Source organism: Falco cherrug, chromosome 4 (genome assembly GCF_023634085.1).
Source record: "Falco cherrug isolate bFalChe1 chromosome 4, bFalChe1.pri, whole genome shotgun sequence".
NCBI lineage: Eukaryota > Metazoa > Chordata > Aves > Falconiformes > Falconidae > Falco > Falco cherrug.
In genome coordinates, this window is record NC_073700.1 from 43,741,662 (window position 1) to 43,760,770 (window position 19,109).

Here is a 19,109-nt window from a genome sequence, read left to right on the forward strand (position 1 = left end):
TGCCTCTAAATTATGCTAAGGTGTTTTCTGTTCCAAGATAGTCTAAGCCAAAACTTCAGTTAATATGAACTGGCATAATACTACTTGACTCAATGCTGATGTATACCAGCTACCATGTGATTCTGGTTTTTTATCTAGACTTTGAATAAATCAGGGTAACAGAACAAGTAACAAGTTCCCTGTTAAGGTCTCATTTCATTACTCTAAAATTGAACAAGACATTTAAGATCATTCAGGTCAAATTTTGTGTCAACTCAGTCTTCCTTCTTGAAAGATGATACTTGTTTTGGGAGACTCTAACCTAACCTAACAGAACCTGATGACAAAACCCAAAACTGAAATCTCCTTTAGGCAGGATAATGAGTCTAAAGTGCTAGATCAGTGGTCTTTTATGATATATGAACTTTATTCTACCCTAAACATTAAATCTATCAGACACAATAGAAGACAAATGTTATCAAACAGTATTCTCTTCCATTTTAACTTAGATTTATTAGCTCTTTATTGCCATTTGGGTTTTTGCCCAAGCTAAGGAAAAACACTCTAAGACCTCAGAAGAGAAATGCTATCTGTCTGGTGTGTCTGTGCTTGCCATATGTGATCTTCTTTATCTTATGAAATACCTGCAGCAAAGTTGTTGGTGCGAGGCTGAAAGACAATGTATTCTTTAAGTAGTGTGTTGCTCCTGTAGGCAGCCCAGTCAGCTAAACTGGCACACTTCTTTCCTTCTGCATTCTCACAGGTTATTATTTATGTTACAGGCCTACATGAGTTCCTTGATCCAGAGCTAAAAAGCCTGCAGAATGATGATCCCTTAGGAACCTGCTTTCTTCATGCCACAGTTGAGGTACAGTAGTTTCGTAACATGGGTTATATGCTGATTATCACAATATAGGTTATCAGAAAACAGATTAACTGATGATTATCACAATATAGAGGTCTGCTGCTATGAAATATTAGACACTTCGGAGGAATCTCATTGCACCTTATAGGCTGTCTTACTAGACTACTCGCATTCTGAATCTTTTAAGGGCTACTCTTAGTCCCATTGGCTTAATAGTGGAACTATCTCCTGTATCAAGAGACCTCTAATTTCAGTGTGCTGTTTTATGAAAGCTATACACTGTACTTGAATTTATGTGTACATGTCAGTGTCTGGTCTGTTGCTTAAGTTTTAATATTCTAGATTTAGGAATCAGAAGAAACCAGGATAGCCAATGAAATAAATTAAATAACTAATTGAAAAATATTTATTTATTCAATTATTTAACTTATTTACTTAATTGAAAATATTTAGCATGCCAACAGCAATACTTCTGTGCTATTAGTCTAAGAGTAGTTAAATTTAAAAATAATAACCCCTAGTTGACTAATATTAATATGGTGAATAAATGTGCCACCAAGAAAACTGTTTATATTTTTAAGGAGCCAAGCATCTGCACACAATTTCTGTCTCACAGCAGAATGTTATTCAGTGTCTGAGAATACAGAGGAAAAAAGTCTTTGCTCTTTCTCCTTCAAGACAGACAGGAGTATGTTTATTTTCAGCAAATATCCATGATGTGTGAGACACTCTCTCGTGAGCATTCAGTTGCTGGAAGAGTAAAACTTTTTTATTCCTTTCAATAAACATCCTGCACATGCATCTCCTGTATGTGCGCACTAAATAAAGGAGGAAGGAAGTCCTGAAAGACTGTCTATGTATTCAGTTGTGAGCTCCCAGTGGGAAACCAAGGCAAAGGGCACAATTATACAAATGGGCAAAGGTATCTACATTCCACAGTGCCAAGCAACCATCAAATCCAGAAGAAATTCCTAGTCTTCATGCTTGCCCTACTTCAGGCATCTGGGAATCGTTGAAGTCTTGCAAGTAACTGAAAATATTAGCCCTCTGGTTACTGATCACATCTTGCTAAAGTATACATTTCATCTGCCCATCCTAATTTTCTTGTCCCTTTTACCCCATATTGTGAGACAGGATATTAAAATAAATTCTTCATATTTCTTTGACAGAGTGTAACAACATTTTCCAGGCAAAATGTGTCACAATTTTCTCGACAGTGTACTACAGTTATTTCTCTAGGGCCATAAAAATTGGCATACCACAAATGTCAGTGGTGCTTAAAAGCCTGTCTTAGTGGGGAAAGAGACTACAAAAGCAGCATGAGTAATTTCGTAAGAAAAGATATTAAAACTTTTCTAAAATAGTTGTTCAATAAAATAAATGGTACAAAAAAGTCATTAGAGTGTAGGATAAGTCTCTTCCTGCAACCTGGGAAGAAAACCTTTTTTCTTATGTTTTTATCATCTATGATTAATATACTCACCTCCAGTTTTTGCCAGTAAACCCTGACACTACATCACTGCGCATTACCTTGTTTCTCCTTGTTCATATTATGCTGCATACCACTACAAAAAGCTAACTAAAAGTGACATTTGGGTTATATATGGCAGGATTTTTCATATTTACCTTGGCAGACCTTAGTTCAAATACAAATTTGGTGACAGTATCAAGAGTCAAACACTATCATTTTTTTCTAAGGCTTATAGACCTACATCAGAAAAATAATCAGGCAAGAATTTAAGGAATAGTGTTAAACAGAGGTGTAGGGCAGAACCTGTCGTAGCACCCATTTTGTACCACAGCTAAATGAACAGTATTTAATTTTTCATAGTTACAAAAGGTAAAAACATGAAACAAGATCCCCACATCCACAGTTAATGTGAAAAGATACAGAGCAGAAAATGCTTATTTTTCATCTAACAAAGTCACTAAGCCAAATTCTGTCTGTTGTGCCATGGCCTTTAGCATAGTTGCTTAAGTTTATCAGTGTAGGAGTTAGACTCCTGTATTTGTACCACTCGAAAATACAAAGCCACAATGTAAAATGTACAAAGGAGGTAGATACATTGAGGAATTTACCACAAACAGAAAGAAAAGTTATCTATAGCAATGAAAGCCCCTGTTATTAAGGATAGAAAACCTTTTTTCAGCAGAACAGTTTGGGTATTGACCAATTTTTTCATTTTTCAGCAGCACATCAAAACTTTCCGGCACGTTTCTATCTTGTTCAAACGAACTAAGAAACTCCTGATACAACTCTTGATACTGCTTATCAACTTGTGACACATGGCAGTGTTTGCTAACTTGCAACAAGAAAATGTTTATCTTTTTGCTACACTCAAAGCAAGCAGCAGAACTGAAAGTTCCTTTAAGAAGCTGGCAAGTGGCCTACAGTCTAAAGAGGCTTTGGTTTACTCTGCATTTTTGGGTTGGGTTTTTTTTTTCATTCCCATGCCTTTTCTCAGCACATAATTTTCTATATTTCTAATGTTAAAGACTGCTAATAATTATCTATAGCCTGAAGTACAAAACATGTTCCAAAATAAGGTACAGCCCCTTGAAATTATTATTTGTTCTTTCCAATCTTTTAACACCCAAGTGTGAAACACATAGATCAAGACTGAGAAATGTAGAGTCACAGAACAGAAATTATGTCCTGAACTCCCAAATATGTTTAAAACTCCATGTTACTGCCAGAACACTGCCATACTGTGCTTCATTAGCATTGAAATACTGAAGTGTTCTTTAAGTGTTCTGTAGGTAGAGTGGGAAATAATTGTTCTGTTCTGTGTGATATATATAAAAGGTGAGACTACATCCTTGAATATATAATACATATAATGTTAACGCCACCCATTATTATGTTTCATTAGGAATGTTAATGTTTTTGTGCAATAAACTTGCTATTACAGGTATTGTCATATACTCTGCAAAACTACTCTGCTCATATTAATTCCTAGTGAAATCAGTTAAAACTGTGTAGCTAAACAGTTTGTTATGCAGGATCAGAGTTGTAGGGTTTTTTTCAATCCCGTTATTAACAATGATAAAGGAAATTTTCTTAGGGACTTAGGTGAGATGAAACTCACAATGCAGCAATTCACCATTTCTTGCTATCTTGTGGATGAGTCTGAGAAAAAGTCAACAAAACCAGACACATAAAATAGCAATAATAAAATAGCAAAAAGAAAAATAATCGTGACCAAGCTTGCTGACCAGTCCCAACTAGTACGTGCAGCACAAAGGACAGAGCCATAGTATTGCCCTGCAGGCAATGAACTGGTGTCTTCCAGCCTCCCACCATGCTTGCAGGGTCCTGCCAGAGGGTACTTTATCCTCAGATCGAGCTTTGCACTGCAGTCTCCTTCTATCACATGCACCAACGTGTTGTGCAGCCCCCAGCAAAGCCATGGTTTTATTATACAGCCTGCCACACTGGATGCATGTCTCTTTTGCAGGACAAGGTGCATGGAGTGACCTGCTTTACAAGAAAATCAGGAGGCTTGAATTGACTAATTGGTGTAATTTTTCCACTCACATACGCCATACTGGGATGTTAGCAAGAAGTACATTATCAGGAAATTGCAGCTGTGGCTCAGCCTTTACTTTCTGGCAGGAGTATCTGGAAAAGGAGTTGTCTCTGGTCTTGGAGGTTTTTTTGACTTCTTGGAACTTTCTGTTTATTAACTGGATAATCTGCAAAGGAGGAGATAGGAAAAGAGCTGCCGCAGAAATATACTATGTTTAAGGCGAAAGCTGATGTGCCCTGGCCTAGTATTCCAGATGAAAATGCACTCTGAAATTTTCTGGTAGCTGAACGTGCTCCTCTGATAGGTGAAGTGCATGCATACCTTACCTTGCTTCAGTTCTAATGAAGGTGTTTTGCACTTTCCTGTGAGTGCCTAGAGGGCAAAACAGGGCCCAGATCCTGAATCCAGAACCTCCTGAATCTGAAACATTCATCTCCTAATGCTCAGACTGGAACCAAAACTCTGTAATTTTCATTTCAGATACGTTCTAACAAGGGGGATATTTTCCTTTTTGGTTTTAGATACACCCAGAGTTTTAAAATAATATTATTGTGAAATTTTGGTACAAGTCAGAACAGAACAGATTTAGAAGATAAGATGATTTTATATGAATTAGCAAGATACTGAACCTAGATTATTTGAATATGAGTCCAGATTATGTCACACAGTCTATGTTTGATTCAAACTATAACCTGAAGATCTTCTGGACACACTCAGTTTTTACTGCCAACTACAGTCATGGGATAATTTTGTTATGGATTAGTTCAGAACTTGGAAAATTACTAGGACAGATTCTCTGGCTTTACATATGAATATCTTAGTGCTTCCTCTGATATAAAATTAATTTGCTGCAATCTAGTTTCTCACCACAGAGATCTCAGAAAGCCTCAGACAGCAGTCATAGCAAGACCATAGATTTCTCTTTTAAAGGAATACAAAAAATAAATTTGTTATTGGAAAGGTAAAGAAAATTTTTAAGTGTTTTTTTCTTAAAAAAACGATGACAACCCAGAATTCAACAAAAAATCATTTTGGTTAAGAATTCCAGTCCCTCAGTAGATTATCGCGTAATATCACCTGTCTAATCTGACTACTGGATAAGTTAATCATCTCCAAATATTTCAGCTTCTATTTTAACTGCTTAAATGTAAAACAGGTCATATTATCTTGATGAAAGCATGGTTATGAAATGTGTGATTTATTTTAATGATCTTTATTAGTTTACAATGATTCCTTGTATTGCTACACTGTATACACACTGGCAAATCTTCTTCCAGCTATAATTAAGATTACGTCAACACTGTATCTCATAACTTACATTTGCACTTGTTTTTAATACAACTGTAAAGATCCACTTGAGTCAGAATCTTGGCACTGGTGGTTAAAATTCTGGAATAAAAATGTTTATGCACATTTAAAATCTAAGGAAAATGAAAACAAAACCATTTACACATACTTAGTCAGCCATCAATGGCAACAAAGTAACAAAGTCTGAAGCAGTTTAGTAGAATTGAGAAGTGCAGTAGTGGCCATTTATTAATGACCTTTTATTAATAAAAAGTTTATTTTTTTATGCATTCCTGCTCCCAAAACTAACCAGTTAAGGAAAAGATACATTGCAGACTCATCACGAATACTAGTCTTCTTCCTTTGCCCTTACTTCTGGCCACAGTCTGGTCCCCTGTTCAGAAAACTAGTTAGGTCTTTATTCTATAAACTTATTTACAGCATCTGAGTAGTGATTTATCTCTTGCAGTTGGCTTGCTACTCTGCTATAGCTCTTCCTTTCCCACATCTTTCTCTTAACAGTGCGAAACCAAACGGCTTATCCTAGCTTTTCTGAACAGCTTCATTGTGATACCGGTGCAGTACTGCTTCCTGCATTCAAAGTCTGATCCTGTTATTTATGTATGTTATGGACATATGTACCAGGTAATGGCACAGGGAGCTCCAGTGGTATCCCTTGAGTATTGACTGAAGCAGAATTGATGCTATCTTAATTCAGTAAGAAACTGGATCTAACATATTGGAAGTCAAATAACATAGTAAATAAATAAATATTATTAAAATGGATGAGCCAAGTTCTGTATTCTGAATAACATTTTAAATAGTCAGTGTACATACAGTTGAGGTAATGTTCAAAATTTGAGATAATAATGGGCTTATTCAATACATAAGTGTGATTGGTTAACTTATTCAGCCTATTTAATAACTGCATGTCTCTTCTGCTATTTTTGTTTATCTATTATGGGATCGTTGGCACTCAAAAAACTTTCTGTATAATAAAAACGTAAAATGTTGTTAATGCCCTTCCATTTTGTAAAATAATGAAAGTATGCTGGTATTACTCATTTATTGGCACATAACAAACATTTAATATCTTTTCCACTGTGGAAATTCTATTTGAAAAATATTACCTAGTTGCTACTGTTCTAACTTTTAGAATTTGTTCATTCATGTTAATGACTCTTGGTCCTATAATTAAAAGAAATCAAAATCCCCAAGAAGGGGCTAATAGAAATATTTTCTTTACCTATATTTAAAAAACAACCAGACAGCAAAATTATCTTCTACAAAGTATTTAATACTGAAACCTACTCACACCCTATTCACAGACGAGGTGCTGTTAACCTCAGTGGACAGTCTTACAGAAGAGTTTTGCAGTCCTTCCTCTGGGGCTGTATCAGATCCAGAGAGTTTTTTAACATAATATTTCAAATCAAAATAATTTTTTAAAATACGCAATTTGAAGCACATATTTGAATTCAGAAGTTTAAGTACACATCTCAAACCATGTGCTTGGCTCTCATTTTCTAATGCATATTATTCAGTGATAAAATTGTGTAAAAAATGACAACTGCATGTCAGGTGATTCCTATTAGATACAAAAGGGACTGGAGTGTAGTGTTACTGATTTTGATTCCCTTCCTTGGATTTAATCTCAGGATTTCTAGGCCTAAGCAAATATTTTTCTTGATAGCAGTGTCATATGATAAATACACCTTTACATATTTACAGAGCACACGTTCAGAAGGAATCTGACTTTTGCTGTGTCCTGTATGTATGTAGGCATGTAAGAATCAGCTGTTAAGATCTACAAGTTCTATGTGCAAGAAATTTTATGAAAGATTGCTTACATTGAAGGAAAAAAAAAAATAATTCTGATATCCTTGAAAGATTACATATAAAATGAGATTGTAACATAGGACAAAGACAAAATCAGATCAGTTTTAATGCTCAGATCTACCACAGAATTCTTTACATAGTATTGTCACTAGCATAGCCCCCAAAAGACTTTTTAAAAGTAATCAAAATTCCAGTCTGTTCATATTAGCAGTATCTTCTTTATAAAGGCAATACAATTTATAGCTCTGAGAGTACTGATCCTTAAATATTACAGGACTCCACAGAGTATGTGCGGTCTCACCCTTTTTTTTAAAACATTTTTCAATTAGATGCAGAGCCTTTACCTAGGAGTGTTACTTAGAAATCAAAGGATTGCTAAACATGCACACAAATGGCAAAAACCTTTACTAATAGTATTAATCATTCAATTAATCTAATACCTTCTAAGTAACTTTTATAATTTTAAGGTCTGCATAAGCCTTGAGCCGGTCTGTGTTACAACACCTTTCATTTATGTCGGAAGGTGCTAGGATTCATCTTGCAATCTGTATAGAAACACTGAAGTATTGGTAAGAAAATTTAGAATTAATACAATCACTAGTTTTTCCACTGCTTTCTGCCTATACATATATTTGAAATGCTGTTGCACATTGAAACGTTGTATATTGAAATGCATATACCAGCATGTTTTGACCTGTGAATATAATATTGTGCAACAGGGCTCATTCTGTCCTTCTAGAAAGTAATTTTCTTGTGGTATTTATCTGAGCATCAAAAGTTCTGGGTTCCAGTCATAACAGCAAGCTTGCTTTGTGACCTATAGAACATGACTTAACCTGTAAGATTTTCCTGCCTGAAAAATGAGAAACACTCCTTTAGCAGAATGAAGAAGAGCATTTCCTTGGGGATTAAACTTTAATATAAAAGGGGCAGGGATAATCTACCCTACTAGTTTCTTTCCTATGTCACCAAATATTTTGAAGGTCATTTATAGATATTAGATACTGTCAGAGGGATGATATGATACCTTCTATATGTTATTTCCTTTAAGCTAGTCAGTCAAGTACATTTAACACAAACCAGTTATAGTACTGTCCTACACCCAGCTACTGAAATAAATGTCACTAATACTGCACATGTCAAACTGATGATATGTTGTGCTGCAATACCCAGACAGAACCAAGAGACATTTGCATTTATACATTCGGCCTTTTCCTTCAGGAACTGTGGAGATCTGCAGGCTTCAGGGGAACTTGCCACCTAGCAGGAATAAACTGCCTGAGAGACTAAGTGTGGGCCCTCCTGTCCTGGGGATCTCTCGTGCTCACCCAGAGGGGTAGAGCGAAAAGCAACACAGGACAACTGCATTACCAGTAGACTATGCCGTCCATCCTTCCTCAAAAGCCCCTGCAAGAGAAATATCCACACAAAAACCTGGCAAGCTGAGTAAGCATGGAATAGCTGAGAATCTACAATGTCTTTTCTAGGTTTAATTGTAAATGTATTTTGGGACTGCATGAAAATTGTATTTGAATATTTTTGTGCATTTAATTTAAATAGAAGTACTGGGCAGATCTATGCATTTGATAAACGGCCTCATGTGTGTTCTTAAAAGCGGTTAATATTCTAAGTGAGGTTCACTATAGCTGTAGTTCAAATTAGCCTGCAATATCTGTGTCATGTTTTCAGAGACATACATGCTGAATTCTTATGTTAAAAACAAGTTAATCATACCAAAAAGGTGAAGCTCTCACTCTTAAGCCAAAATATATTTCTTTTCATAATACTATGCAGTTATCAGCATGTCCCTTGGATTTATGACTTATGACATTTGTTTACCAACAGGTGGTTGCCTATCTTGCCATTTATATTTTAAGCAACAGTAAACACAACTAAAAATAATATAAGATAAACAAAATAAAACTCGGTGGGGTTTTTTAAAATGTTTTTACAGAAAAGCTGTATTTATATGCTAGGTCTTCAAGGAGTTCACACCAGGCCCAGCAACACAGAAGAATACTGCAAGAGCAATAAGGATTTTTAGGGGCATTATGATAGTGTAATGGAAACACATCTGCCCCCAAAAGTCCCTCATTTTCCCTGCGGTAAGAGCCATGCAGGAAGTGGTGAGTGCTGTGGAACATCAAGAATGCAACTATAAAGAAAAATTTTTAAAGTTAGAACAATTTTCCAACAATATTTCAGGATTTCATAATTTCCTGTTAGTCCACTGCATACAAAAATTGTAGTTTTTCAAATAGCGTCTAACTCATTCACTTTGGAGGTATAAAATTGTTCTGTCCATTCACCAAAGTGAATTCTGAAGCAGCTATCTTAGAAATACTGTTAGTATTGGGAAGCTAAAAATGCATAAAGCACAGACAATCCAGGACAGTTTCTGTTCTTTCAGCTCCCAAAAAGCAAAAAAACAACCACAGAATACTCATCATTAACAGTTGACCTGCATCTCTTATTTGTCACTCTTACTTCAGTGACAGAGCAAACATTAGTTTACAGCAGACAATGAAACAAAATAAAATCCTGTAACATCTTTCATTGTAAAGAATTTCAGAATATTTCTCCAACCAACCATGTGGGCAGTTTTCCATACACACAAAACCACCACTCACTCATAGTAAAAAGACAAAGAAGTATCCCAATTTAGTAAAGACTGGATATTCCATGTTTAGAAATCTCCTTAGTAAAACAGGTAGGACATTGGAACTTTTAGTTATCCCTCTTTAACTGATGTGCCTAATGAAAAGTTACTCTTTTTAAAATAATCCACAGTAAATAGCACCTAAGAGGAATATTCTTCAACAGATTCTTGTGGCAATGTATAAAAAGTAATGATATTGTTGAAAAAAGCAAAGCCTAGTTCCTCATATATTATTTAGTATGATGTTCTGTGTAATACACTTGTTCTTTGTTTGTCTGTCTTGTAACACAAAAACACGAACCCGGTTCTCTCCTCAGGTTCCAGAAATTTTGCTGTGATTTCATCTGTATTTTTTGTTGATGTAGGTCCAGTGATTTCAGTGGAGAGAAATACTGTGGACTTATACCAGCATCCAGGCAGACACCTACTGACAGAGGTGTGTGAAGTTTGTGTGATTTGAAATTAGCCTCTTTTTACAAAAGAAAGCTTTTACACAAACAGCAGCAACATCAAAGCAAAAATCTAGATTATGCTGACTCCAACAGACATTTTTAACAATAGCAATATATAACAAATAGAAATACCTCTTCAGTAAAATTACTGCATTCAGTTATTTTTACTGACCCTTGTGGGCCAATCCTAAAACATCCTGAAATTATTTTTCTCGCCCTTTCCTAAAACCGTTTACATGTGCCTTGTTGTAGATGACAGAACACATTTTGTCTTTTTGTCTTTTTAATTCTTATTCTGACCTACAAAGCAAAAGAAAAGCTATTACTTTAAAGAACTGGTGTCTAGCTATGATTTTATATCAGTTCATATAGAAAGGTCATGATTCCAGTAAAAGGATTTGGACTGTCTGACTGAAGCTGGGAGACTTAAAATAGCAAAAATGCATCAATGCTACATTACATTGGTGAATTGTAGTCTTCCCCATTAACAGCTAAGCTAAAATATTACAGCAGTATTAACTGAAAAGATCAAAATAGTTTTGTTTAAAGTTATTAATGTGTATCAATGATGTCAGCATCCAGAACATTAGGAAATCAGATAGGACTGATGCATCATTTTTAAGACCCTTGAGCTCAGCTAGGAGCAGGTATTCTCTAAACAGAAAAGAAAAAAAATAAAATTTTACAACTGTGGAGCCTGTCTGTAGAGAATTATGTTTCCAATGTGAAAAATAAAATGTTGACAATTGAAGAGCCTTATATCCAGCAGGGAGTCAGAAATTGGTGGCAACCTCCTGAAACCAACTGCTAACATGTGGTCGTTATGCTACCTCACAAAGCAAGTTACCTCAGTAATAGATGGGGTTTTATTTCTATTCCTATTATCCCATTATCTTTATTTATTCTGCACATGTTGTAGAAATGTTCTGAAAAAAATCCACAAGCTGAATAACATCTGTCCATTCATGCCACCTACATAAATATTGCCCTTGCACCGAAACCTTGTAAACAGAAATTACTTAGGCATTTTGACAGCAGACAAAAAAGGCTGATTCTTTGTTCCTTTTTTCCATGTTTGTACCTTTACCAAATTCCCTACGTTTGCACTGTTTGACTGCGAACAGTGTATGACATTCCAAGAAGAGATTTGCGTATTTATTAACTGATGTGCACTGTGAACAAAGCAAATGATGCCTTAAATTCATTAATTTCACTAGAAGCTTCATAGTCTCAAGCCACATTGTCTGAAGTGGTTTTGGCAGTTCATGTGAAATAACCACTTTTCTACCACTTCTTCCACTACAGGCTTCTTACACTTCCAGGTGATAGCAGTGGTTTTGCTCTAATAATTTAAAGCCATGACAAATCTTGCAATTTTTTTTTTGCTTCACAACCTGCTAAATATGATATTTAAGGCAAATAAAAAAGGATTTTTGAGTGATACCTTTGAAAAATATGTTCTGAACATACTGGTGTATGTTCACATAACTTTTCCTTGTGGCATGAGGTCCAGGCTTTTCTCAGGCAAGCAGTGCTGATGTGTAACGTCTAACAGAGGGCAAAGAACAAGGCACAATTTAAAAATCATACCTTGGGTGTCTGTGTTCTTGCCCTGGAAAAACCCTGGATAGCTTCATAGGAAGGGATGACTGATTTTGCAGCCTTCACTAAGGCAAAATTTTTAGTTGTTCCAGGTCATGAGTTTCCAAACTCGGGGTCATTACCTCCCTCTCTCTTTTTTTTTTTTTTTTTTTTTTTTTTCTTCTATGGCTAGATCAGAGGGGAGTCACAAAACTTTTCTGTTGCAACATGAGGTCAGGAGATATCAAAGGTTGAGGCCCTGCTTCAGAAAATGCAGGCCACAGACCAATTCCCAACCCATGGCACTGAATTCTGGTCGAGATCCCGGTCTTTTCACTGCTTTCAATAAAATTTCAAAAGTAAACAGACTAGGCCATTTGCTAATCCTCTGCTGATTCAATGTTTGTAAGCAGGGTGTTTTTTAAAGGGTTGCTTAAAAATGCAGAAAAGTAGTTCTAAAAATGTAGTTTAAAAATTATTTTAAATAGAAACATAGCTAGCAGGGATTTCACTTTTATAAATTATAAATGCAATAAATAATTGGAGTTGATATTTCTAAATATTTTTTAAATAATTCATTACTTTTTTATCTCAAGGAAAATTAATTTTGATTCAAAACATACTATCTACTTTTTATCTTCTGTAAATTTCTTTTTTCATTTCAAATAGCAAGATAGACTGATCCCAGGTATTTAATTATTAATGCTTTGGATACGCAATGCACTTCAGGAGTCTCAGCTCTGAGGCCACCACCCCATGCTGCACGCAAACCTTGTGGGAAAACCAGTGTGAGGAAAAGAGATCGAATTTTTATAGCACAGATATTTAAGGAGTCTATCACTGTTTTGTCTAATCATCATTAATTTGGGTGACACATATAAAATGAACACATATTTAAAGTTTAATATTAGGCGCGACATCCATAGTAGTAGAAAATTGTCTGTTTTATTGCACACTAGAGACAAACAGGAGCTCTTTCTGTAAGCTTACTAATGGGGGAAAATGTGAGTAAAAATTTTGTATGAGGAAGGCCTTCCTACAGAACTGTAACTGTGTTCTTGAACACTGCTCATTAATCATTTACATAGTCTATTAATTCTAAAGCTAGGTTATTGGTGCTAGAAGGAATGGATGTGAAATTTATGTATCTTCAGTAGAGACTCAAATAGAAGCTATTTGAAAAAATATCTAAAAATAGCTGGTTAACAAAATGCGCTACATAAAGCATATCTTACTGAAAGTAGCTATACAAAACTACATGTTTTAATGTAAGAGCTTTAAAAGTAATAGTTGGTGAGAAGCAACTGCTCTATTTCAGCAGAGCAGAGCTGATCTTTGCTGCTGTTCAGATATGTAAGTCGACTTGTTTCTCTTCTCCCTCAAAGCGAAGTCCTCACACTGACACACTTTCTAATCTCGGATTCTCTGCTCTTATGTTTTCAGAATACTAGTGAAAAGACCATAGGAATTAAACCAATCCAAATCTGACAACTTGTAATATTGGGCAGATCTAGAATGTATTCATACACAGAGTACTATAATTAAAAAATAAAAAATTTCAACAGTTAAATTTGTAGCTTAATTGGTTCATGAAAATGTAACCTTCTCACAAGTGCTGCTTTTGAACAGCATTATTTCATGCAAAATAGTATCTAGAAGGCATATTAGCAGCACAATTCTGACCCAAGCTCTTCCACATCAGATTTCAGCATTAAACAAGCGAGAAATTTGTTGCACTGGGGTTTGGATATGTCCTATTTCACATGTGTAGTGATTATATTGCTATAAAATGTAAAATACTAGAATTCCATAGAAAAATCTGGATCATTCAGCATGATATCCATTTGTATGAATATAGAGATCCTGCATATAATCATGCTATATATCATATACCAACAGCTTTACTTTCACACTGTATCACTGTGTAACTTCAGCTGAATTTCCAGGCCTTTTTGAGATACTCAAATTGAGCCAGGTTGAGTAGATCACCACTTAAAATTAATCTGAATGCAATGATAATGTGATCACAGTGTGATTGTCTAGATATTTATGTGTAACTTAAGCAGGTGATTAGCTGGCATAAAATGTCAAAACTATGACAGACACGTTTACACCAACTAAGAAGATGCTCCTGTATGTATTTTGTGTGCATGTGCTGTATATATGAGCCATTGTATAAATTATATAGTGTGTCATGTGTTTCATTCAGTCTTAACTGTCTGTACATTATATTTAGAACCACAAGAAAGTTCAGCTTATCTACTAACAGATTTTCAACATCCATGAGGAAAGTACAACTACATGATTTTAAAGTAAAAATTATGCTTAGATTCTTTAGGATATCAGTAACAAAATGTAAATAGTAACAGGAACTTAAACAGCTCTACCAAGCTCGGGTTTACAGTGCCTTACTCATAAAAATATATTCTACAACTTTTAGCAGTAGAAAAATTACTAATCTTTAAATTGATTCGTAGATATAGACTGTACACATGTAGACACACAAACAGGCACACAAAAAACCCCAGCTAGTTGAAGGGATACATTAAAACTGAACACTTTGTGAGCAGAAAAACTGAGGAGGGGATTGACAATACAAATGTTACTGGTGTTCATACATTGTTTTCACAGTTTAAACTGCCTCTCTTTTCTTAGAGACTTACTTCCTTTTATCACAATTCACCTATATTGAATGACCACTCTTTGAAACATAACTTTTTCTACAGCCTTTGCTGGCTTTTTAAGAGAAAAACACCAACAGTTAGAAAACTTGGGTTTGGGGATTTTTTTGTGTGTTTAACTTTCAGAATGATAAATTCTCTGTCTGCTTTTTATCACTGAAGACAACATCAAAGTTGAAATGTTATTATTTATTTAAAGTGTATAGTAGCCTTTTACTAAGTGCAGCAGTAGTTTGCTTACTATGTTTAATGTCCACTGTAAGACCCATAACGTACTGGTTTCTTTTGCAGAACAAAGTGACCACCAAAAGCGGGACTTTGTGGGCCAGTTGGATAAAACATAAGCTCATCTCGCCCCCAAAACCCCGACTCTGGAACCACAACCTTCTGAGATTCAATTTGTAAGTAAAGTATCTGTGTAAGATATGCCCAATCGACTGAGAGAATCATTGCTTAAAAAGTGAGTAAATTTCAGCCTAGTAAGAGAGAATGTTGTAGCCAAGTCACAATTTACAGTCTTACACTTTCTGGACAGCAGGAATTGCTAACAGATACTATTTGATTTTATTCACATTTTGTGATTTATTTATTAAGTAAGCAAGCAGCACCTTGCTCATTCATCTGTTCCACTGTGTTTCAAACTTAAGTTGGCACATGATGGAGAGAATCTGTCCTTATTCTCAATTTGTTATTTGTACGATAAACTAGAAAATATTGCCCCTGTAGTTAGGTCTCCTCCCAGTGCCAGTGGTGGTTTCAAGTATTCAGCCATGTGTCTAAATCTTACTACCCTCAGCATTACATTTCTTAAGAACTTCTTTGAAAGGGGGGAGGAAAAGTAAAGGTGTGGAGACAAAAGGAACATACTCTCTAAATCCTCGGTGTGTCATTCCGACAGAACTTCTAAATAAAGTCCGAGTGTAAAAGCATTGCAGTTTACACTTGGATGAGTGAAATAGGTAAATGCTGTCAGTTACTTTAAAAGAAACCGATCAGTGTGCTCGAGAAGCCACTGTTACACTTCTGCTTTCAATAACCAGAAGACAGACCCAGAGAACGCTGTCCTGGCCGAGCTGCCGTGTAACCAGCACACACACCTTGAAAGGGAAGCGCAGAGAAGTTGATGAGCATTCTGGCAAAGCAGAGACGTTACAATAAAAGACACGGCCTGCAGGAAGAGGAATTAACTGACTTATTTACGACTGTAATGATTTAGAAGATGTTCCCCGCTGCTGCTGCACACGAGCTTACCAACCGCCGCGTACCGACGCCACCAGCCCGCCCGGCCGCAGCTGCTCACATCCGGCGAAAGCCGAGCCCAGCGGCCCCAGCCGGGCGGCGGGCGGCGGCTGGGCCCCCGGCGGGAGCGGACACCTGTGGCTGCCGGGGGCGCCCGGCGCGGCGGCCCCGTCCCCTGCCCGGCGAAACGGCGGCGCCAGGCGGGCCCCGACCCCGCGGCCTGCGGCAGGTGGGCGCGGGGCACGTGCCGCCGTGCCGGAGGCGCCCGGGATGCGCGGCTCCGCGCCGGGCCGCCCCCGCCCCACCGGCAGCCTGGGGCGCCCTGCCGCGGCCGCCCCGGCCCGCCCGGCGCTGCCCGCCCAGGTGCCGCCCGCCCAGGTGCCGCCCCCATCCCCGCGGCAGGGCGCGGCCCCACCTGCGGGCCTGCGAGGCGGCGGGGACGTGCGTGCGGCCACGCTTCTCCCCGGCGGCGGCGGGGCGCGGAAGACGAGCGCAACTTACCGCTTGCCGGTGCCCCCGCAAGCCGTGAATAAACGGACGCCCGAGGCGGGCGGGGATCCCGAGGAGAGGGTGCCGCTCGCCCGGCAGTTCCCGTTCCTGAAGGAGACAGCCCTCCGGTCCTCGCTCCCAGCCGGCTCCTTCCGTTGGCAAAATCCTGACTCATTACATAAAAAGATCACCCTGCCAGGCGCCCAGAAACATTTCTTCATCACGGTCACGCCACAAGCTAAACAAGAGGCCACATCAAGGGGAGGGGGAGAGGGGGAAGCGGGGCGGGGGGGGGGGAATGCAGAGAAGGTTGTGGGGTTTTTTCTTAAGATCCTCTTCCTTTAAAGAAGAAAGGAAACAAAAAAAGTGCACGGGGAAAAAAAAAAGCAGCCACCAGTAAAAAAACTAGAGAAGATTCACTCATTGTTGCCACAAAGACACCTCTCCCCTTCCCACTCCCTCTCCATGCTCGTTCCTCCAACAGTGCTACAAAGACGTGCAGCCTGCGCCGGGAGTTGCTGAGCCCGAGCCGTGAGCGCCTCAACTCCGCGGGCGCCGTGCCAGGAGACCCGGGGCTCGCAGTCCTCCGAGACTAGGTGTGGTGAGTCCAAGACCGTCCCAAATATTTTTTTTTTTTTTCCTAGAAACTACCTCCAAATATAGTAACAGGGAAGGGGCATTCCTAGAAATTCGGGAGACGTCAGAAAGGGAAGATACGTGAAATTCAGCTTCACTTCCTGCAGAGGGCTCCTAGCACAGGAAAAAAAAAATACCTAGTGAGCAATAAAGTGTTTTTCATGCTTCTCTGATCAGATAATGGTTAAAAAAAGAAGAATGGTAAAACACTTAACTCACATTTCTCCGATGTGATCTAAGAGTTTCATATGAGCAGAGAGCTAATCAGTAACCCCCGTCCTCATTTCCTATTAATGTTTATAGATGTCTGTCTCCTGTATTTACTTTCCTCTATGTCCTCCTATCAGACCTATGCACACAGCAAATAAAAGGAATACACATACGAGTGAAAAGTGGGCCAAATGATAACCCGCTATTGTATCACAGGTACACAAATTAATGTTCATGTGTTATTTTAAATAGCCTTTGCAAGTTGCATCTTTCATGCTACACTGATGTGAATAATTCATGTTATCACTGTAGATGTCTGCAATATTGTTACTCGCATGAACGGGAATTCGTAGGCAGGCTTTTATTTAAGGCCCCCCCAATACTGAGAACTGCTGAACACTGTCAGTCCACATTGACTTAATGGTATCTTAGGCTGTTAATTAATTCTGCTCAGCAATTCACAGGATCAGGCCCTGACTGACAAATGTAAATCGTGATTTGCAGCGGACCTGCACTGCACGCCACTATTATTCCTCACATGTCTCTTAAATCTGTACATTTGCTTTGTGCTTGTGTCTAACACCCAATCCTTCTTTAGCCGTATCTTTTTTTAAAAAAACGCTATTTCATACATTTAATAGGAAGCAGAAAGGAATGTTTGCAAAGCAATAACAGATAAAATTTTATTATATGCTATTAATTATATGAAGATGCCAATGCATTTGTAATAAGGCGTTATTTATCAAGGAATAGCAAAGGTTGCTGTAAAAAGCCACAATAGCCAGCTTTTGGGGAAAGGTAATAGATTTCAGTGTGTGCAACTCTTGCAGGTTAATTGAATTTCCATAATGAAATTCCCCTTGGCCACATGAAATCCTTGGGTTTGTTCTTTGAATTTCATTATGACTTGCAGAGTCTTCTCTGCCCCCAAATCAAATGCAATAAAGCCACTGGAGTCTGGCTTTACTTCAGTGTTTCATAAACACAATTAATCAAAAAACCTTGTCTGTCTGCAGTTTTGAAGGGGAATTAGCAGATTTCACCTAACAGTCCCCAGTGTGCTTTGACTCCCAAGTACGTTTAACTGTTAACCGCAGTGCTCAATAAACAACTACTCCAAAATACAGACCCAGCTTTTAGCGAGGTGAACCCACAGTGTTCCGCTGGCAAATACTGCCTGGTTAGAAGGAGATTTATTTTAAGTAATCTCTTGGAATTCAAACCAGCTCTAGTTAATTGCAAAAAGGCTTTTTTAAGCCGGTTGGCTTACTTATGGCACACTGCTCTACTCTGCCTGTCACTCTCATTTCCCAAGCGAAAAAGTGAATGGCAGCTTCAAGTTCAGGATCTTTTTGATCATTAAAAGAAATGGATGTGCTGTCCTCTGTTGGTCATACTGGTTGTCACATGTAAAATTCAATTAACTCAAACAGGCAACAAGAGGCTCTGTTAAAACAACAAAAATTATCATCAATAAGACTGCGCAGTGTCTAAATAATTTCTAAAAAGTGATGCAACAATGGATACTAGAAGCTGGATTAAGGAGAGGACTCATTTTGCATGACTCCATACTACAGATCCTGCCCTGAGATTCAGCTTCGTCAGCCACTTGCTGCGGGCCTGCCCTGCTGGGTTGGTGACACAGGGAACTGCAGGCTTCCT

At 37.9% G+C, this 19,109-nt stretch overlaps 1 protein-coding gene across 14 annotated transcripts; it reads right to left on the reverse strand.

The window, feature by feature from the left end:
• Window positions 1–2,647: 2,647 nt before the first annotated feature.
• On the reverse strand, window positions 2,648–17,181 carry LOC106631504 (RNA-binding motif protein, X chromosome-like). 14 transcript variants are annotated; one of them, XR_008732167.1, is made up of 4 exons: window positions 16,614–16,743; window positions 15,971–16,041; window positions 5,693–5,763; window positions 2,648–4,540 (listed from the first exon to the last, which is right to left on the reverse strand). XR_008732167.1 is itself a non-coding variant. In XM_055709876.1 (3 exons), the coding sequence occupies exons 1-3, from the start codon at window positions 16,820–16,822 to the stop codon at window positions 4,440–4,442; spliced, it is 381 nt and encodes a 126-aa protein (XP_055565851.1). In that variant the 5' UTR covers window positions 16,823–17,181; the 3' UTR covers window positions 2,648–4,439. The 14 variants fall into 14 exon arrangements, 4 of the variants coding, with proteins under 4 accessions (XP_055565851.1, XP_055565850.1, XP_055565849.1 ...); XR_008732166.1 differs by lacking the exon at window positions 15,971–16,041 and adding an exon at window positions 10,461–15,970 and having other exon boundaries at window positions 16,614–16,695; XR_008732165.1 differs by lacking the exon at window positions 15,971–16,041 and adding an exon at window positions 8,872–15,970 and having other exon boundaries at window positions 16,614–16,695.
• Between the last annotated feature and the right edge of the window lie 1,928 nt (window positions 17,182–19,109).